This window comes from Chionomys nivalis, chromosome 6, assembly GCF_950005125.1.
Source record: "Chionomys nivalis chromosome 6, mChiNiv1.1, whole genome shotgun sequence".
Lineage (NCBI taxonomy): Eukaryota > Metazoa > Chordata > Mammalia > Rodentia > Cricetidae > Chionomys > Chionomys nivalis.
In genome coordinates, this window is record NC_080091.1 from 86,104,310 (window position 1) to 86,127,674 (window position 23,365).

The 23,365-nt window shown below is 37.4% G+C and overlaps 1 protein-coding gene across 1 annotated transcript; it reads left to right on the forward strand.

Annotated features, from left to right (window-relative positions):
- Positions 1 to 7,908: 7,908 nt before the first annotated feature.
- Odam (odontogenic, ameloblast associated) lies at positions 7,909 to 15,608 on the forward strand. Its single transcript, XM_057773148.1, has 10 exons — positions 7,909 to 7,959; positions 8,047 to 8,088; positions 8,726 to 8,773; positions 9,227 to 9,457; positions 9,855 to 9,899; positions 11,954 to 12,058; positions 12,455 to 12,502; positions 13,667 to 13,738; positions 15,211 to 15,372; positions 15,579 to 15,608. Exons 1-10 carry the CDS (start codon positions 7,909 to 7,911, stop codon positions 15,606 to 15,608), a joined length of 834 nt encoding a protein of 277 aa, XP_057629131.1.
- Positions 15,609 to 23,365: the final 7,757 nt, after the last annotated feature.

The following is a 23,365-nucleotide window of genomic DNA, read 5'->3' on the forward strand; positions in this document are numbered from 1 at the left end:
TGAGTAATTGCTGGTGACCCTACCCCAGCAGTCAGCCTCCTGCTGCCATTCTTGCAACCAAACTTCAGCCTCACTGCCCCCACATTATTCCACACCAGTTATTTCAGTCGCTTTGGATTTTAAGAGAGACATCTCAGCCCAACCTAACACTTATTCAAAGCTGGGACTTAGGCATAACCCATTCTCAGACAGCTCAGAAATCATTACACCACGTTGATTCATGGAACTCTGTAGTCTTCTTTGTAGAAACCAGTAATTACCTTAGCAAATCTTAAATGGTAATACTTTTATTGATTTTTTTTCTTAATTCATTAAAAAATATTCATTTATATCTTTGAGTTACATTCAATTCTATAACACTTTTTAGTGGTTTATATACGAGACTTGTTTTCTCAGTTTCTGTCTTGAGAATGAAATCATGAGGTGAGATTGTTCTAGGATGTTGTAGTCATCAGAGAGATGTTTTAGTAGTAAGTTACTTGTACTGTTTGAATGCTTTTGATTCCTATGTCTGATTATACCACAATAATATAAGAAACACATTTTAATACTAATGTGGTCTTACGTGTATTAGATCTGTGCCAGAAGATCATCGCTCTCAGCACACATGGTTTAATGTGGCTGTCCAGAAAGAACATTCTGGAGTTAGTCTTCAGCTTATATTCTGACACTGGACCTCATCCATATACTCTTGGTAAGACTGTTTAATCCTAATGAACCTTGTGAGTCTCACTTGAAAATGAGAGCATCAAAATCACATCTAAATATGTCCGAGGGCTATGGTGAGAAATGGTGCAATTGAACTGATTTATACAAATAAAACCCTTGTACAGGGCTTGATGCAGTCCACACGCTAGATCGGTGATATGTTATTTATGTCTTAATTAGCGTCGTTATTCAGAAAAAAAGGTTCCCAGTGTGAAGTTTTATAAGAGACTGCAGGGAATGGTCTGCATGTCAGGTATCCACATCTACATATTAAAGAATAGAGCACAGAAAAGCCAAAATATTCTTGAAAAGAATTGTATACACATTTGAAATTCTTAATGCCTCCAATGTAGTCATAAACATGACAGTAAAAAAAATAAATGAGCGATCTCTGGAAATAATTTCATAAACCACGAGAACTTCTTATTGGATAAAAATAAAAATGACTAGAACTTACAAATAAGTCTGCCTACTGACATACCAGATGCTCATGAATCCGGTGCCTCCACAGCTCTTGTCCTTTCTAACAGCATTCTAAGACAAGGAAGTTGTCTGTGATTCTGGCTAATTAGTTTTTGGCTTAGGTTGCTTCCAGTTATTGCTATTGCAGGTAGAAAAGCTCCTTGGAAATGGAACAGAGAAATATCATGCTTCTTAGCTAAAATATAACCTGAACAGTAGGCACTATTACCGAGTGACCTTCATGTTTAGTAATCTCAGCTAAGAACATTGATGTCTGGAATAATCCTGGATTCATTGTCTCACAGAAGATGCAAGCCAGTTAAGGTTCTTGAAGAAACAAAAATAAATTGCCTACTTAATGGTTAGGAAATTCTCTAACAATCAGAAAATTTGTAAGTTAGAAGCCATTGATTAAAAGAGTATACATGGAGAACTGTAGCCTGCAAGAGGTCTGGGGAATTTTCACCTAATCCTCAAAGAAAATTTTAATCAGTCTTAGAGTACAGCTCCTGGCAATCCAACCACTCTCGAGTGGAAAAACATCCATCTGAAAATACCTGGGCAGCATGAATTGGTCTTAGAGAATTTAGAAATAAAAGAACATAAAGTTTTGTGGGTAGGAAGGGGGTATGTCTGGGAAGAGTTGGGAAATGGGTAAATATGATCTTGTATGAAACTCTCAAAGAGCAAATAAAAATATTAACCAACAGAATCAAAAAATGCTTGAGAAAACTATCAAGTGTTTCAGTCCCAAGTAAATGCAAAGGATTTTTTGAAGACTTATAGTGTTCCTAATTTTATACCCCACAGCTAAAATGTCTGCAGAATACTTTACAAGACTGCCAGGTACTTCTTTTCACCAAGAGAAATCTCTTTCTGTCTTTGAAGTTCGGCTTTTGTTTTTGTTTTGTTTTGTTTTTGATTAGAAATGCATTACAACAGCATGATAGAAGGAAGTTTTAAAAACCACTTTATAAAATCAAAATTCAATAAAAATCTTCACTACTAAGCTCTGCATAAAAGACCAAAAAAAAAGACCTTGAGATTTTTCTTTAATTATTTTATCCCTGTTACAGCATAAAATATTTATTTTTATGTTTATGGCAGAAAATATTGGTGCCAATTTCTAAAATTCATAACAAGTCAATAAGAAGTTTAGGTTTGAATATTATACTATGATCTTGGAACACAAACATAATACTCATGATTCAGTGCTCAGTGGTTGAGACTAGCAAGTTAGAGATGATTTTTAGAAATATTCTATTCTTTATAAGTCGACACTAGCTAGTTCGTGAGTAATGGATAACTCCTAATATAATAAGATTTATTCCTTATATCATTCATGAATATGGTTTTCATGTCCAAAATCTTAGCCAGTGTCTCAGAATGAGGTCCTGAAAGAGGCTGAACTGGAGATTTTGAAGTGCAGATTGGCATTCAAGGAATTTTCTTAAGGATCCTGGAAGCTAAATTCCAGTACAGAACAGGAAAAAGGTAACAACAGAAACCTGGAAAAGTGAAGATGGTGTGTAATCCTCAGACTCATGGAGGACTTGAAGAAGCTGGGACTGTGAGTAGCCTGGGCATCAGTGAGTCTCAGGGTATTGGCTGGACTGGGAAGGGCAACAGCCTTAGAGGATGAGGGGAAGGAATTCCCAAGAGGCTACCAGATGACAATTCCCAGCAGCTGGACAAGAAGGTCCTGGTCCTTTCCCGGGCCTACAGTTAGCACATCACAGCATCTACATCAAGACGAGTAGACATTCTGAGAAGATAAAAATTAAGGGTGACAGTGTCTGTCCCTAATTCCAGAGAACAAAATAATGTGAATTGGATAACCAATGAGTAATAACTAAATGTAGCTGAATATTCTGAAAGTTGTCTCAGTGTGACAAACTGGTGTCTAGTCTTCTGTAAGTTTACCCACATTGATGTTATAGCCTTATCTTATCAAACAGACTTGAAGCATTTAGTTTGTAGCATCATTTTTTCATAGCTTCACATTTGTAACTCTCTCCCACTTCTGATCCTTTTCTCTGGCATTATTTCTCCCATCTATATCTGTCTCTCAACATTCAGATTCAGTATTCAAGTAGGAAAATAGAAGTGGTTGTTCTTAAATTTGCTGAAGCACAGAAATGTATGGAAGCATATAATTACAAATCTCCACTTCTTTTTCTTAGATAAGCACCATAAATGATACAATAGAGTCTATTGTAAAGAAAAAAATTAAACTGTACGTATACTTTTTCCTTAGACTATAAAAAGCCATCTAAATAATTATGATATTATAATTCACCCATTTGACAAAATTAGTCTTTGTTAAATATTTTATGACAATATTTTTGTGCTTTAATATTTAACTTCATTGTCTAAAATGTGTCTAGAATTTATAAGTCATCATTTAACTGTTCGAGAAATATTTGTGAAGCGTCTTTAGGAGAGTCACCAGGAGTAAGGCAGTGAGCAATACAGAAGTCCTGATCCCGTGAAATTGTGCACTAGCGGTGAAAATTAAAGTATGAAAATTTACTATTACTAATGCTAACGATTAAAACATCAGATAAATAAAATAAGTAGATACATTAGTCATCAATCAGTGGTACATGTTTTGCAGGAAGTTAAAATAGCATGATATTTTACCTTATTAGAGTTTCACAGAAATTAAAAGTAAGCATCCATTAATTAAAAAGATCAAAACTTGGTATTTTTCTTCAGTGGTTTTCTGAAAAAGCTACTAAGTAACTCTTGGTCACAAAAACCTATTGATTTAAATTGCAATTCACTTCTGAGAATATATAAACCCACTCAATTTTTCTATACTTTGCCAATTATTATAATTATATAACTATTATAATTATAATTATTATGGTATTAACATGTTTTCTCTCAAGTTAGACATTTATCTGCCTTGGAAAGAATGCTAGATTAAGAATCAAGAGAATATGAGCAAGGAAGTCAGAACTGCGAGGGGTTGGTCCACCCACTGAGACAGTGTGCCTGATATAATGGGAGATCACCACATCCAGCTGGACTGGGACTGAACAAGTATGGGATCAAACTGGACTCTCAATGTGGCTGACAATTGGGGCCAACTGAGCAACCAATGATAATGGCACTGGGATTTGTCTCTACTGTATGTACTGGCTTTTTGGGATCCTATTCTATTTGGATGCATATCTTCCTAAGCCTGGCTGGAGGGGGAGAAGGCCTTGGACTTCCCACAGGGCAGGGTACCCTGTCCTCTCTTAGGACTGGAGGGGAAAACGAGGGGGGTGAGTGGGGGAGAAGGAGGGAAGTGAGAGGAGGGAAGGAAGTGGAAATTTTGAACGGTATTATTTATAAAGTAATAAAATAAAAGTAATAAAAAAATCATTCTAACCACAATTCTGGTACTTCCTTTTTTATTTATTTTTCCTTACTATGCATGGGTGTTTTACATGTAGAACTATGCAGCACATGCCTGCCCTGATGCACATGGAATCTATAAAGTGGGGTTGGATTCTGTAGAACTAGTTACAACTACAGACAGTTGTAAATGGGCACATGGGTGCTGGAAATCCAACCAAGACTCTCTGGAAAAGAAACCATGATCTTAAAAAAAACCTTCCTATTTTATTTATTCTTTGTATCTTTCACATCAAGCATCTCTCAATCTCATTCATCCCAATCCCTTATATGCTCCCTCTGCCCTTGCAACTTCCCAAAATAAAATAATTTTTATTGCATGTGTCACTTAGATCATGTATCTCGATCCCGTTCATTTCCCTTTCCCTCACATCTGCCCTATGCCTCTCCATCCTCCCAAAATAAAACAAAACTTAAGGGAAAAAAAGAAAAGTTTTTAAAGGAATAAAAACTAAAACTCTCATCATGAAAACTTCAGTGTGATACAGTAAGCCATGCCATACACCCCTTTGTTCATACATCTTTACTTGCAAATGTTCATTACAAAGAGACATTGGTCTGGTTCAAGGCTCTGGTTTCTACTACACTGTTGATGCTGGCTCCTCACCAGGACTATTCCTGGGTATATTGTTGTTGCCCAATGTTGTGGAGATCCTACAGTTTGAGGTTTGCAGGTCAGGTTCCTTCACATGTTCCAGCAGAGATGGGGTGGATGTTGGACTGGGCCAAGTCATAGCTCTAGGTCTGGAGTTGAGCAGCTCTAGAGTTGGTTCACCAGATGAAAGATGGTGACAGCTCTCCCATGTTTATAACTTTGAAACTGGTTCGTCCACACCACCTGAACTGAGTTGTCTCTATTGTGCTGCCCTGGCAAGATGTAGGGCCTTATCTCCCTAGTTTTGCAGTTTGTGGGATCAGGGATAACTCTCCCACTCTTTTGACAACAGGGCCAGTTCTCCTACCTTCCTCAGACGTTGACAGGAGAGGGCCTCATTCACCTGTCCATGCTGCCCCAAGACAGATGAGAAATGGGGACATCTCTCCCATGCTCACAACTTGGGAGCTGGCTCACCCGCATCTTCATTAGTAGCCTTGGTTTTATTGTGGTGCCCTGGGAAGGTGCAGGGCCTGCTCTCTGGAGTGCTGCAGCTGACGGGGATCAGGGACAATTCTCCTGCTCTTATGACCACAGGACTAGCTCTCCTACCTGCCCTAGGATGAGAGGAGTGGGGTGGGGAGAAAGGGAAGATAAAATAAAATTTAAGAGATGGTGTAGAAGGTTTTTCTCTTGTGTTGCTTTCATTGGTTGAATAAAGAGACTGCTTTGGACTTCTGATAGGGCAGGCCTTAGGTCATAAGCACCATCTTACTAAAACAGATACAACTTTGTTTTAGAAAGCCATTATCTCTGCTTTAGTACATGATAAGATCAAATTAACTGACTAATTCCCCCATAATTCATTATCACAGTGCTTGTATTCCTAAAATATTAGAGCATAGAATACTGAAATATTGACAAACATTCAAAATAAACACTCAACTATCTTTAATAAATAAGTTTAAATAAGTAATGATGTTAAGTCAATAACACTGTTATACTTTCAATATATAAAACTGAAGACAATTATGCTTCATGTACATTAACTTAAGGATTTTCATTTCATAGATTAATTTAAGGATATTCATTTCATAGATTAATTTAAGAATATTCATTTCATAGATATCTAGAAATTCAGACTTTTTAGGATTTTACTTCATAAATGGAAAAATATTCACTACTGTTTTCAAAAAGCTAAAGTGACATACTCTAGAAATGATCCTGACAGTGGGAGCTGGTGTGTCTCTGACTCTGTTGCCTTCTATTGGGACTCTTTCCCTCCTATTGGGTCACCTCATCCTGCCTCACTATGAGGACTTTTGCTTTGTCTTATTTCATCTTGTTTTATCATTTTAGTTGTTGTCTCTTGGGGGTCTTCTCTTTTCTGAAGAGAACGGAGAGGATACGGAGCTGGGGAGGAAGAAAAATGTGCAGGGGGAGCTGGGAGGAGTGAAGGGAGGGGAATATGTCCTGGATGTATTATAGGAGACAATGATCTATTTTCAGATAAAAAATAAACTAACAAGTAAATCTAGTTCACATTACCTCAGCCTAATGGCAGAGCCCTGGATAATATTGTTACCACCTAAGCTTTGTACTTCTACCAAGATCTGAGTTGTATTTGCAGTCTGAATTTTCTTCTCAGAGGAAAAAAAAATCATCACTTACAGAGTCTTAACTTTAGTAAAGGGTTTGGGGTTACTAATTTAAGGTATCTATTTTAAAAATGATAAAAGGAGTGGAACAAAATTAGCCCAGGAGAGTTAGTCATGACCATGGAGAAACCAAGAGTGATCCCAGAGAATTGTCTCAGGGGTAATTGAAAAGCATCACTTAGGGTGTGAGAGCCCATACACCACCAGGACGATGAGGAAAGGGGTTATTAGCTAAGCCATTGTCTAAAACCCACTGAATCACTGGTCCCTTTCAATGATGATTGGTCCCTTTTTTTCTAAAGATGGGTTTTAAATTTTAAGAGACGATCTGAAGAGCAAAACTGAGAAAGAAAGGGACACAGATTCTACAAAGGAGTAAGGTAAGATATCGGATCTTTGCTTTGATATTTCAAAAACCAAACTCTGATACGCTACAGTGATCACCCTGACATGTGGATATGGCCGCAGTGTGAAATACAGTAGGTGTTTTTACAGATAGAGGCAAAAAGTATCCACAGTTGCCGTAAGTATTGCTACTGCTGTTTACCTTCTCCTGGATGAGGAAGACAATGCTGCCACTACCACAGCTAATAATCTTGAATATTATTAGACTTCTAATGGGAATTTTCTCTTTGGCCTAGTACTGGTAGATATTTGTTGTGATATTTTTTCACTGCAGACATTAAGATCATCCTAATAACAAAGACCCAGTCAGTTGATCCCAGGCAGAGTGTGTGTGTGTATTGAGGGGGGGATGGAGCTTCACGGACTGGAGAATGCATACCCTTCATTCAGAGGCTAACAGTGATATGGCTACATCATCTACCAATAAATGAGTTTTGTGGTCAAGCAAACAATTTTCTTCATAAATACCTACATTAAGAGATAGTCATACAGATAACTCTTATTTCGAGCTGTAAAATGTAAGTAAATTGAAACTGACTCAGTTAGCACGTGGATTTGACAGTGCCATCTGATGAACTTTGCTATGCCTTTATTTTTGTCATGAAATTTTAAGCAAAGAGTACCTTTTAAAGCTAAGTATTACAACTCATTGTGTAGGTATATCATCTGAAAATGAAAATTATAATTCTTCTTGGACTCCTAGGAGCTACATCATCAGCCCCGGTAAGTGGAGCATGGTGCTCTTGATTTCAACATACAAACCCATGCCATTCCCTTTCCTCACCATTTTCTTTATTTTTTTTTTTTTAGCTTGTCTCACATCGCCTATTGTCTGCTAGCAACAGTCATGAGGTTAGTTTAAGTAATTAGGCCATTCTCCTGTGTTCTCTAAGTGAAAATAAAAGGGAAAGAGATAAAAGCCTGCACCCAGGCCACTGGGTCTTAAAAATCTCCAAACATATTTCCAAGCTGTATGGTTGTTTTGTCTACCAGGTGGCTTCTAAAGAGTTGTTTTGTCTTCCTTGTGTAATCATAAGCTTTCCAAACACAGTATTATCTGTCCACTTTGTTCCAGTAGTACTAATGTAGGTATTAAATACAGATGCATAAACTTAAAACACCCTTATTTTATTACAAATAACACTAACACACATTACTCATCTGTTATAAAACTCCACTGAAAACTTGTCTCTTGTATGCAGCATTTCTGATTTGACTCCACATATAATTAAATGAAAATTTCCCTTCAATAAGAAAAACTTAAACTGATAAAACTGTGCAGTGTCATTCATAGTAGGGGCAGCATTGCTAAACTTGAACTTTGTCTTCAACCCAAATCTCCCATCACTGTGGTTTAATGCAGTCTTAGTGGAGAAATGTGTCACTTCACAACTGAAGCGAGTCAACTAGCTCTGGCTTGTGCTCCCTCTGTAGAATTCATTTCAGAATGCATAATCATCTCATTTTCCTGTTGGCTCACCTTTTCTAGTTACTCCTCAATCTGAATAATGGTCGACTTCTGCCACTGGAATTTCAGGTACTGCTATGTAAATAAACAGTTCAGAGGGAATGTGTTTCTGATGTGCGTGTTCTATGGTGTGGAATGAGAACAAAATGCATTCATTTATATTGTTAAGAATTTTATATGTGCCTGGCACTAATTCTGATGACTTTTGAGATAGCTAACCATTTTAAACAAAGCTGTATCTAGCCAACCAAAAGGAATAGTAAAGAAAAAAAATTGAATTCAGTCAAATTTCTGCAGAAACTTGTGTTCTTTGTTCAACTCCTTGCATGTCATATTTCTCATGACAGTTGAAAACCTCTTATTTGTGAGGTTGGTTTGTTTATAATGAGCTGAGATGTCTTCTCACAAAACTTAAAATATATAAATTGTCTACATTTTTATTTTTATTTCTCAGTCTTGATTTCAAGTTTTTTTTTTTAATATGAGAGAGTAATGTTTCCTTTCTATCTTTGTTTTTCACAGGGTGCATTTAACTCCTGGATTTCTCCCTTCCCTGGGATTCTGCAGCAGCAGCAGCAGCAGCAGCAGCAACAAGCTCAGGTCCCAGGAGGCCTACAGTTTCCACTCTCAACACTAGAGAGCTTTGCTGGATTTTTCCCAGGACAGTTTGGGCTTGCCCAAGTAGGCCAGGCTGGCCAACCAGAACCCTCACAGCAGCAGACCCCACCACAGACCCCACAGGGTGCTAACCTTGTAAGTGGAACTTCTTCCATCTTGTGGCTGTAAGACAGAACATAAAAGTTGTTGTGATAATTTAAATTTTTGATATAGGACAAGAGTATTATTGTGTCTTATGTCTCCTATGCTGTTTCAACCACCATGTAAAGCATCTCCTTATATTTTCTAATTTTAAATATAAAAATAACATTAAAATCTATTACCCTAAATTATAGACAGTAATCAGGAGTATGTAGACGCATAATTTGCATGAATAATAACTCATGTAGAAGATAAAACATTAGTGGATATTGCTAATGCAAATGATACATGGGAAGCTAGCTCTAGGAAGAGCAGATCAAGAATTTTACGTAACAACTCGAGTATGATTTGTTTATATGATTCTCTGGGTTTGTTTGTCTGTTTTCTCCAGGTGTCCTATGTGGTTCCCTTCAAAGTGCCTCAGGATCAGACACAGGTGAGTGGACAGAATCCTATGGCTAACACAGAAGTGCGCTCTCCACAGCACTACCTCTTGCTCCCCTGGGTCTCCAACATCAGGGCTTCGTCACTTGTGGATCACCCATCACTGGCTAGAGGCGCGATCACTGGCCTCTAGACATCTACTGATGCTGGGTTTACTTGATTCTCTAAGAACAAGAGCCAAATAGGATCTCTGGGACCCTTGCATATCTACGATATCACTATGCAGAGGGAAAGAGTTCAGTAAGACCAGGACATGTCGTCTCTCTCTGTATTTAAGTGCCTACACAAGGGAACAATCCCAGGAGCTGACTCTGTACTCTCTCAAACTTTGTTTCAGAGAATTTTGCATTTATATCTGATATGTAGCTATAAATAATACACATTATAGTGATCATATTTTTATTGCAAAATAACACTAACATACATTATTCATCTCTTATAAAACTCCACTGGAAACGCCCCACACTCTTGAATGCAGTGCTTATGATTTGCGTCACATTATAATTAAGTGAAAATTTTCCTTCAACAATAAAAAATTAATTTTATATTAACTAACAAATTTGTTATGTTAATACAGAAAGTTCTGTTAATACTAGCTAATTATATAATACCTCGGATTCAAAGGAATGGGGCTACATATAAATCACTATTCACACGAAGATTATTACTTGCTCAAACAAAGTTACACTGTTTGTCTCTTCTGTAAGTGTTATTATGCAATTAAGTTTCACTCCCACCGCCATTACATAATAACACAATTCTAGACATTATCTCATTGCATATCGCAAGTATGTAGAGAGTCAGATATGTGACAAACACGATTACTTCATTTCAAGGACCGGGAAACATAGTTTTAACAAGATTAAGTATCTTATCCCAGTGAACTAAATACCTGAATTAGAAGTCAGTTCTCTTCCCCCTTCTTAACCGCTAATCCAGCTCTCTACACTGGCTTTACACCAAAAGCTTAGTGGGCAATTTTGAAAATTACAAACACCAAGCCCCGCCTTAGGCGCTAGGTATCACTTACTTGACCAGACAAATATTGTTGGGTTTCTGGATGTTTAATGGGTGATTTTTACTCTTGTCCAGGATAAAAACCTATTATGCAAATTGTATTTATTTCAGAAACATGGTTACATTATCTTCAAATGTTATAGCTACTGTACTCATCTGATGATACAAAAGATAACTCAGCATTAAACAGTGTATCCATGTACCATACTCCTTATTTTTATTTTCCACAGGCTCTTTATGTACATGCACAAAGGCATAACTAGAATCCCAAAGGATGGCAACATTTGTGCTTTTATTTGTTTTATCACTTCCTAGGTTTCTCTAATATTCTAAAATTCATAAAGATTATTCTTAAAATGCATTTAGATTTATTACACCTATGAGTGTTTTGCCTATGTGTATACATGTGAACCATAGGCATGTAGCACCTCAAGTCAGATGAGGGCATTGGATATCTTAGACCTGGAGTTAACTGGTGGTTTTGAGCCACAATGTGTGTGCTGGCAAGGAAACCCAGGTCATCTACTGGAGAAACATGTGCTTTTAATCCTGAGCCTCTTGATCGCCCAAGAATTATTGTAATAAAATGGAAATCATTAAGAATTTAATTTAATTTCCTTTTCATTCACTAGGCAGAACTTTTAATATCATGTTCTGCAAAATTACAATTCTCAAGATTATAGGAAAAATACTGCATAGACTATCTCTCCTTAGAGGCTTGCACACTAACCTATATATAACATTTTAAAGATACTATTTGTTAGAAGAACACATGCTTCATTTACTTAGTTGAATCCTAAGTTCTTTAAATATGTAACTCTAAAATTGAAGTCTGGTATCACTTTGGGTACAAGTTGTTTCTAAATTTGGCAACACTGTAAAAGTGCTATGCACAGTTCAGTTTTTGCTTGAGATGGTAGTTCATACCTATAATACCAGATTAAAGGTATTAGTGATATTAAAAGAGTGAGAAATATTGTTCATCCTGATCTAATGAAACTTCCTGTGTACCTCTGTGTTTACACATAGATGTTTGGGTACTACCCAGTTTACATGTTTCTGCCCTGGGAACAACTTCAACAAGCGGTCACATCATCACCTCAGCAAACAGGCCCGCAGCTATTTGAGGAACAGGTACTATGTGGGTTTGGTTTTAATCTGATTAGTTCAATCTTGAATAAAGGTAAGTACCCTGAGAATAGAATAATTGAGGATGGATAGTGCACTCAGTCATTTGACTTCACAGAATAGGACATGGTGTCTCTCTTAGAAGCAAACTCTGAACTACTGTGGCAACACACTAAGCCTATAATCTCAATGAATGAAGTCAGTAAATGGTTCTAATAAAATCAGGTTCAAAACTGATTTTTTTTTCTGAATTGGATTTTTCTTACATTTAGAATTTACAAGTACTCATTATATATATATATATACATACATATATATTTTCAAATATATGTGATCATTTTTCAAAAATTTATGACAAAAATTGTCACAATTAATCTAATACCTTTTTCAAAATTCTGACAGGTACCATTCTATAATCAATTTGGATACATACCACAACAAGCAGAACCAGTGAGTAAATGCATAATTTTAATATCTAAAAATATATTTGGTACTACTTGCTTCTCTATTAATATGTAATATATGTATATATACATATAAATATATGTTCAGATGATAATTTATATGTAATATATGTAATATAAATATATTTATGTGCTTATTATGAAAACACTAAAATATGAAAGATTGCAAAGTAAAATAGTTGTGATCTCTAGAACTTGAAATACAATTTGATAACATATATTCATTTTCTAAGCCTAAAACAAATTTGAGAATTCAGTTTAAATTCAGATCTCTCATGATATGTGTTCAAAGATGTCTTAACATTCAATGTTGATTTTCGAAAACTAAGAGATGTAGACTTTCAAAAAACATTTAATTAATGTAAAACACATATAATTTTAAGTGATCATTTTTCAAAAATTTATGACAAAAATTGTCACAATTAATCTAATACCTTTTTCAAAATTCTGACAGATACAGTTCTATAATCAATTTGGATACATACCACAACAAGCAGAACCTGTGAGTAAATGCATAATTTAAATATCTAAAAATATATTTGGTACTACTTGCTTCTCTATTAAACACAAGTGTGCCTTTCAAATAAAAATCACCAAGAGTACACTTCTAGATGGATGAAGTCTGATTACCTATTACATTGTTATGCGAACACACATAAGAAACCATAGAAAAATTTCTTAGGTGCACTTGCATGGACTTACAGAACTTGCATTGGATGGTTTTGGAGGGAGAATACTCAAGTACTAGTCAGTCCTGGAAAGGGAATGCTCGGGGAGTAGAGGTGTTCTCTGAGTGTCTTAGGGATCAGATAGAAGGTAATAGAACAAGTCTGAGGCTGTGTCTGGGGAGCAAGTCACTAGTAGTAACCAGGATGTGAGGTCACTTGTACTTGGTCTCTTACCATGACACTAGAAAATCTCATATTCCAGCTTCATTGCATTCAGACACAGCATTTCCTGTGGTTGATGCTTTACAGACTTCTACACCTGAAGCACACCGAGTGCCCGTTCTCTCCTGCCTACAGTGGCCTTTCTCTTTCTCAAATCTAAACTCGTAAGAAGTTGAATTGTGCTGGAGTGCTTTGGTTGGCAAAAGAATGTATGCTGATCCATCACTGATTTAGACCTCTTTATCCTTCTGCTTCTTCAGGGTGTACAAGGAGGACAGCAGCATTTAGTTGTAGACACCTTTGTAGGCACAGCTCCAGAAACCCCCGGGATGGTAAGATTCCTTACAAAACCTACGGTAACTGGAAATTGACAATGAGAACTTCCAAGTTTCTTCAGTAGTATTCATTTACTGTAAACACTGTGTCTTAGTTAGGGTGAAGAGACACCATGAGCACAGCAACGCTTATAAGGAAAATGTTAAATTGGGGTTGTTCACATACTGTCTCTGATAGTCAGCTCATTATCATGTGGGGAGCATGGCGGCATGCAGGCACACATGGTGCTGGTTATGTCTTGATCAGAAGGCAATATGGAGTAGATGCAGACACTGGGCAGTATCTTGACCATAGAAATCCTCAAGACCCGCCCCCACAATGACACACTTCCTCCAACTAGGCCACACCTACTTCAACAAAGCTACACTTCGTAATAGCACCACTCCTACCAGCTTATAGGGACCAATTACATTCAAACTACCACATACTGTTACAATTATCATCAACAATTACTGATCTTCCCCCTGTAATCTTTGTTAGTCAAGATTTAAATCAATCAATTCCTCAACTATTTACTGAAAAACTTTTTCCAGGAACTATTCTGTGTACCTTATTTAAAAGTTGGAGTACTATTGGCAGTTGATGACTTGGAGAGGGAAAGTCATTTTTCTTTGGTGGTGTATTCATTAATGGCTAACACATGCACTAATGAATGAACCACACCAACATGTTTAATAACTTTACTAATTGGATGCAGTGGGGTATGTTAATTTAAAAAAAAAAGAGCGGAGGAGGAGCAGAAAGAGAGGTAGGAGAAAGAGAAGTACCTGAAGTTAAGAGACAGATGTGCTAGAATACTCCAAAAAAGTTAGAAGGGAAAATGTGGGATGGATATAATCATAACACACTGCATGCATACATGTACTGGCATTTCATCTGTATTTTAATAAACAAAGCTTGCCTGAAGATCAGAGAGTGAAACAGCCCCACTGGTCAGCTTTACAGACCAGGCAGTGGTGACACACACCTTTAATCCCAGTAGCTTCACTAGCTGCCATAGAAACCGGGCAGTGCCTGCCTTTAATCCCATGGCACACACCATTAGTACCAGAACTAGAGAGGATTATTAAATGATAGGAGACAGCTCTCAGTCTCATTCTGATATTCCCTGAGGCAGGATCACCATTTTAGACCTAGGTAGAGGTAAGAGCCAGTGCCTGACTGCTTTGCTTTTCAGACCTTCAAGTTGAACCCCAATTTCTGTCTCTGAGTTTTTATTAGTCATACTTCACATACATGTATGATGTTCTCAAAGAATAAATTTAAAAGTAGCTATCAATATACAACCATGTTTGTGAAATATAATCACAACCTTTCTAAGATAGTTTATGAGCTATAAAACTAATAAGACATATATTGTTTAATGTGATGCCTATTTGTGCCCCTCAACCCTTCAGCTTCACAGTCTCCCGAGTTTGAAGGGTCTACTTGGAGATGTAACCACTTTGTCCTGTTCTTGATCTTACAGCCCATAGAAGGCGGTCCGCTGCATTCACAAAGAGAACCAGTCAGCTTTAAGCATGACAATGCAGGAGTTTTCATGCCTCCAACTTCACCAAAACCAAGCAATAAGAATGTTTTCACTCCTGCAATAGACCCAACTATTGCCCCAGTACTTCCAGAACAGAAGGTAGGGTGACCAAAGATTCATTCTATGAAATAAATTGTTTTCTATGGTCTAAGTGAGACATTATAATAAAAGTACATGTAAGTAATAATATATTGCCATAACTCTGAATAAAAACAGCCAACAATTATTATTTTAAATCAATTTTTCAGGGTGTAACTTGATTTTAATTGTAATATGAGCTTCTTGTGAATGTTCTTTCTCACTAGGTCAAGACTGATAAACTAAGAGAGCCATAAGACATTGTCTTAATCACTCGGAGATTTTGGTAGGTATTCTTTTGCCAAGATTATAGCTTAAATGCCCTGACAATTTTTAACAAAAAAATCATTTAAAATTAACAAAGAATTCTTAGCATAAAGATTATAGAAAAACAAGCTAGTGTTTAAATCTGCCTACAAAAACCACACCGATTATGAGATTTGCCTAATTTATTTTTATTGAAAAAAAAAATTTCCGCCTCCTCCCCGCCTCCCATTTCCCTCCCCCTCCTCCCGCCCCTCTCCCCCTCCCCCCACTCCTCTTCTCCTCCCTCTCCAGTCCCAGGAGCAGTCAGGGTTCCCTGCCCTGTGGAAAGTCCAAGGTCCTCCCCCCTCCATCCAGATCTAGGAAGTTGAACATCCAAACTGTCTAGGCTCCCACAAAGCCAGAACCTGAAGTAGGATCAACACCCCGTGCCATTGTCCTTGGCCTCTTGTCAGCTCTCATTGTCCGCCATGTTCAGAGAGTCCGGTTTTATCCCATGCTTTTTCAGTCACAGTCCATCTGGCCTTGGTGAGCTCCCCATAGATCGGTCCGAGTGTCTCAGTGGGTGGGTGCACCTCTCGTGGTCCTGACTTCGTTGTAAATGTTCTCCCTCCTTCTGCTCCTCATTAGGACCTTGGGAGCTCAGTCCGGTGCTCCAGTGTGGGTCTCTGTCTCTATCTCCATCCATCGCTAGATGAAGGTTCTATGGTGATATGCAAGATATTCATCAGTATGGCTATAGGATAGGATCATTTCAGGTTCCCTATCCTCAGGTGCCCAAGGAACTAACTGGGGACATTGCCCTGGGCATCTGGTAGCCACCTTTTAAAAATCAAAATTAACTTCTTAAAGTCATATCTGCCTATACTATAAACTTGATATGAGTCACATAAATACTGAATATATTGTTTCTATATAAAAGAAATCACATGTTCTCCACATAGTCAGTCCTTCCAAGGCATCTTTTCGTTTTGCTAACCAAATACTGTGATAATGTTAATATCTACTTGTTTTAAATAAAGTATAGTAAAATAATAAAATAATTTATTTCAAAATTAATTAATTATATCCTAAATATAACCATGGTTAGATATTTGTCTAATGAACTTGTTTGGCTACTGAAGATACGTTATTCATTTATTAGGAAAGCATCATTAAAGTTATACTACTAATAAAAACACACATAGAAAGGAATGCAGAGACATTTACTAAGCAAACTAAAGGACAAGGTATTTCAAATTTCTCATGAGCTCATTCAGACCCTTCTGGAAGAAGCAACATTGAGCAGACTTCAATAGAAAAGGGCCATCAGGAGCACAGTCAGGAGTAAAGAGCATCCTTTCATTTCTAGAAAAGCACCTCACTGATGCACTATTTGAATCATGCAAATCAATTCAAGCTACTGGTACCAAACCTGAAAGGTGTTTCAGAACAGTGTGAGCTTCAGCCAGTGTAAAACTTCCAGTGAGATGCTTTTGTTTCTTTTACAAATGATTTCAAATAGCTATACAACTTTATTCAAAAGAACCTACTAATACTGAAACTCTGTTCTTTCTTACTTTCAGGAAGAAGATGTGATAGTACCTTCACTGTCTTTTAGATCATTTTCCTCTTCTATACTAATAGATATTTGTTTAATGGTATAAAACCTCTTCACTAGTCTCCTAATTTTCTTTACTTATTATTCTCTTCATGTCACAAAAAAATTAATACACCATGTAATAAGTTCTACCTTTACAAGGCTGTTTTTCCCAAAGATTCTGTAATTATGCTTATATAAGCTAGAAAATAACAATACTAAAAATAAAGCTCATAATAGCAAATTAATTTGATAACTGTATTAATAAAGATGTCTCTAAAATTGTGCCATTAAAGAAAATAAATATGTACTGTCAATAGATTTATGATGAATGTGGTAATTGGTAAAAAAGAGATAAACTATGAGTCTACCTTTCTCATGTCAACATCTGCTTGTTTTTCCCAATCCCATTCTGTCAGCTTGCTTATGATTCATTCTCCATCAAAGTCAATGTTTTGTTCTGTCTTGATTTGTGTTTTTGTTTGTTTGTTTGTTTGCTTGTTTGTTTGTTTGTTTGTTTAGACAGGGTCTCACCCTCTAGCCTTGACTGTCCTGGAACTAAGTATGTAGATGGAGGCTAGGCTTCAACACATATAAATCTACCTGTTTCTTCCTCTGAGTGCTGGGATTAAGGGTGTACAGTACCATGCCTGGCCCTCCAGAATTATTTCCAAAACAGACATTGACCGTGTGTGCTCTATTTATACCACAACTACATAGAAAGATGGGTGCCGAATGCGAAAGCACAGAAAGAAGGAGACAGCAGTCTACAGACACTGGGACGTGGATCTGAGAATTTCTGGAAGTACTCCTTGAAATCACATACAAGCACTGAAGAGCTACTTTTCTCTTTTTCACATGTGAACCTAAAATTACTTTCAACTTATTTTCTCAAATTCAGATTTTTAGCAAAAATTATCTGAAAACAGAAAATTTAACATTTAATGTACCTTATATGTATGTTAATAGAAGTATGTTATACTAGCTGTGAAGAAACATCATGACCACAGCAACTCTAGTAATGGAAAATAATTTAATTGGGGCAACTTACATATTCAAAGGTTTAGTCCACTATCGTCATGGTGTACATGGTTGCATGCAGGCAGACACGGTGCTGGTGCAGACGTATCTTGAGCATAGCAGACCTCAGTGCCAGTCCCCACAGAGACACGCTTCCTACAAGGTCATACCTACCCAATGAAGCCACACCTCCTAATAGTACTACTCCCTGTGAATTTATGGGGCCAATTACATTCAAACTACCACATATGTGAATCTGCATATGTTAAAGAGGAATGAGTTAATAAATTGATACACGTGATAGTATTCAAAAATCAGGTGTTCCACTGGTAAAACACAATGACATACTGAAATTTGCAGGCAAATGGATGGATCTAAGAAAAAAAACATATTGAGTGAGGTAACCCAGATTCAGAAAGACAAATATAATATGTACTCATAAAGGGCTTTTAGGCATAAAACAAAGAAAAAACCAGCCTACAGTCCAAAACCCCAGAAAACCTAGACAACAAAGAGGACCGTAAGAGAGACATACATGGATCTACATAGGAAGGTGAAAAAGACAAGATCTCCTGAGTAAATTGGGAACATTGGGATCACAGGGGAGGGTAGATGGGAAGAAAGAAGGAAGAGATGGAAGCAGAGAAAAATGTAAAGGAAAAAATAAAAACCCCACAAAAAAAAATGCTACTAGAAAAAATTTGGTGTTCACCAGGCAGTAGTGGTACATACCTTTAATCCAGCACTTGGGAGAGGCAGAGGCAAATGGATCTCTGAGTTACAGGACAGCTAAAAAAAAAAAAAAAAAAAACAGAAAACAGAAAAGAAAGAAAGAAAAAACAAAGAAAGAAAGAAAGAAGGAAGGAAGGAAGGAAGGAAGGAAGGAAGGAAGAAAGAAAGAAAGAAAGAAAGAAAGAAAGAAAGAAAGAAAGAAAGAAAGAAAAAGGGAGGGAGGGAGGAGAGAAGGAGGGAGGGAAGAAGAAAGGAAGAACGGACAAACGAACGGACGGTCAGACCTACAGGAAGGAAGGGAGGGAGGGAGGGAGGGAAATAGAAAAAAGTGATGTTCTAGGTTCAACAGTTGATCATATTTTGTAGGATAATAGCTGTTTCTGCATTTAATAGTGCTGTAACTCTGAATCTACTTTTTCTCTATGGACGAGCAACCCATTAATCAACCAACTGTGCCTTCATTCTATTCTCTGTACTTTTCCCTGAGCTCATGTAATTAAGAAATGTAATCCTCAGTGCTTGACTGAGCTCCTAATACCAGATATGACAAACACCAAGAAGTATAATAAACCTCAGGTGTAAAAAAAATAAAAATAAAAATAAAACCTCAGGTGTTCAGCAGCTAAAAGCATTGTGTTCCCAAAATTCCAACCGTTCAGAAAATCATTTTTAAAGTTACATGATGCAATTCAATTCAAGTACTGAAGAGATAACCTAGAATATACTATACCAAGTACCCAATTTTAAAAGACAATATAGTTAGAGGGAAGCCCAGAGACTGGAGAGGAGAGAGGAGTGTGATACAGCTTCTCTGTTCAAGATGAGACAGTGGAGAAGTTAGAAAAATGGTGAAATCCAGCATGACTCCTTATGAACTGGAGCACTTAGTGATATTAGGGATGAATCATAAACACCTTTTAAGCTTTTAAAAAATCTATTCACTGTTCTTATAATGACCAACTAATTGTCAAGCATAATCTGAGTGTTCTTTTGAACATGGTTTTGGGAGTTACCAGCATCTGAATCAATTCGCTGATATTTTCAGGCCAGGCTACTTCCCTGCTTTCATCACTAGCACAACACACTTGAATTCTCCCTGTTCCTTTTATCTGTATCAATAAAAATCACATATACTTCTCATGACTGGCTTCTCTTACCAAACAATTTTTATGTGATTTATTCCTAATGACACATTACATGGTATGGATACAGAACTCGGCTTCCGAACATTTGAACTGTTTTCAGTTACTGACCACTATCTGTAAAGTTGACATCAAAGTTCTAGCTTACTGCTTTTTATGAATATGCATTTTACAACTCTAGAATAGGTGTCAGAAAGTAGGGTAAGGTCATAGGATAAAAAAGTAAGAAGATGCGGTTAAGCAGTTTATAACAATTTGTAAGTTTGCCTGTAACCTGTACGTAGCCTGGAGACAGTATATATGGATCCTAACCCCTCTACCTACTAGCCAAGCATTTAAAATTGCCAGCTTTAAAAAAAACTCATTTCCATTAGTTCTTCTGCCACAAACCCATTAAACGTTAACCTTTGCAACATTTCGCGTCAGTTCTCTCTTCTTTCTCTCAATACTTGCTGCTTGAACAGCTCTAGTTTCCATTAGCAATGTTCCTCTGTATTTCAGCTTGGTGCACTGGCAGATACTGGAGCTGAGAATTCTCTTTCTAACTTTAGATATTTTAACACAAAAGATGAAGAGATGACTTGTGGTTTTATTTTGCGGTTTCTTTGTGTCTATGTTAACTTTCCATGCTTAATAGAATAAACACTTGTGTTTCTTCTGTTCTGAAGTTTGCTACTTCTGTGTGTTTTTACATTCTCATCAGTCCCTTGATACAGTTATTCTAGCTACTTTGTTTTGTACCTGCTGACTACAATGGTTAGATTGTCTGTGTCCTTTCTACAGATTGATTTTGCTTTAAGCATCATATTCCTCATTTCTTTCACATGTCTCTGCAGAGTCTGTGTCTGATAACTGTCCACTGACTTTATAAGTAACTAAACAAAACTCTGAGTTCAATCTTTTTCCTCTGTCACATGGTTCTCAAGCCTCCTAACACTGAAATCATTGAGTACAGTACCTCATGACCCAAGCATGAAAATGTCCATTGCTTTCCATAACTGCAGTTTTCGAGTTATGAATCATAATGTGAATATCTGATATGCAGGATGTCTGATACATGACCCCTGTGAAAAGGTCATTCAACCCCCAATGGGTCAGGCCCCACAAATTGAGACCCACTGCTCCAGAGTGCCCCTTGGCATTGATCTGGTAGATGTCTGATCTAGTATTTGTTGGTCAGCAGTTATTTATTTGATGATGAATGAGGTCTACATTTATCTATATGCAAGAATAAGTGATTTAGAATGCAGTTAGAATGTATACTGTTTAAAAAAGCGACAATAGTAGTTGGTGCTCTAAGGTCCATGGCCCCACTATCCATGAATACTTGCCTAGGTTTACAGTACCAGGAATAATTCCCCTCCTGTCAAGTGGGCCCTGAGTCCAATTAGGCAACAGTTGGTTACCACCAGGATATGGGGGCCACTACTGCACGTTTAGGGATGTCTTGCCATGCTGGTCATTGCTGTCGTTCATAGACATCACAGCTAGGTAGGACTATGGATTGGTTTCCTCCATTAGCAGCTTTCATAGTAACAAAAGATTCTTAAGGAGTAGGCTTTTCTGCCAGTTGCTGCTCAAATACACCTGATGTGGTCTCTTTAGCAATAGATGTTTATTTTCAACTTCTGGGAGACAAGCAAAGGTTATAGCAAAAAAGATACATTGTTTTGGACATCTAATTCTCCTGACCAGCAATTTGAAAGAGAAGTTTCTCATGCTATGTACTGGTCTTTTTATTGGATAATCTAGGACTCTTAGAGAGAGAATTATCACCCCAAGTTGTATGATTTAATTATATAAACACATATGTATGTACATACTTATATGTATTGTACACAAGTTTAAATAAATATGAAATATGTATTTCCTATGTCTTTTCCAAGAATTCTTCGTGTTTCTCATCTCACTCTCCTTCATCATTGTCCTTCCTCCCCAAACAAAACCCCCTCTATGTCTCTCCTCTCAATATCACCTATATCATACTATTCCGTTCTCCAGAGTTCTCTTCCCCTCTCCCCAGTCCTTTTTCCATTCCTTCTTTTTTCATATATCTATATCAGAAACTTTGGAGCTATGAACCACACATGAGAGAGAACATAAGATTTGTCTTTTTATGTCTGGGTAACCTCACTCAACATAATATTTTCTATTTCCATCCATTTACCTGCAAAATTTGTGATTTCATTTTTCTTTTTTTTAATTAATTTATTTATTTATTAAAGAATTCTGCCTCCTCCCCACCACCACCTTCCATTTCCCTCCCCTTCCCCCAATCAAGTGCCCCTCCCTCGTCAGCCCGAAGAGCAATCAGGGTTCCCTGCCCTGTGGGAAGTCCAAGGTCCACCCACCTCCATCCAGGTCTAGTAAGGTGAGCATCCAAACTGCCTAGGCTCCCACAAAGCCAGTACGTGCAGTAGGATCAAAAACCCATTGCCATTGTTCTTGACTTCTCAGTAGTCCTCATTGTCTGCTATGTTCAGCGAGTCCGGTTTTATCCCATGTTTTTTCAGACCCAGGCCAACTGGCCTTGGTGAGTTCCCAATAGAACATCCCCATTGTCTCGGTGTGTGGGTGCACCCCTCGCGGTCCTGAGTTTCTTGCTCGTGCTCTCTCTCCTTCTGCTCCTGATTTGGACCTTGAGATTTCAGTTCGGTGCTCCAATGTGGGTCTCTGTCTCTGTCTCCTTTCATCGCCTGATGAAGTTTAATATTCAGGAGGATCCCTATATGTTTTTCTTTGGGTTCACCTTCTTATTTAGCTTCTCTAGGATCACGAATTATAGGCTCAATGTCCTTTATTTATGGCTAGAAACCAAATATGAGTGAGTAAGACAAAAAGGGAACCCACTGACTGGGAGAAGATCTTCACCAACCCCGCAACTGACAAAGGTCTGATCTCCAAAATATATAAAGAACTCAAGAAACTAGACCGTAAAAGGCTAATCAACCTAATTATAAAATGGGGTACTGAGATGAACAGAGAATTCTCAACAGAAGAAGTTCAAATGGCCAAAAGACACTTAAGGTCATGCTCAACTTCCTTAGCGATCAGGGAAATGCAAATCAAGACAACTTTAAGATACCATCTTACACCTGTCAGAATGGCTAAAATCAAAAACACCAATGATAGCCTTTGCTGGAGAGGTGGTGGAGAAAGGGGTACACTCATCCATTGCTGGTGGGAATGCAAACTTGTGCAACCACTTTGGAAAGCTGTGTGGCGGTTTCTCAGGAAATTCGGGATCAACCTACCTCTGGACCCAGCAATACCACTC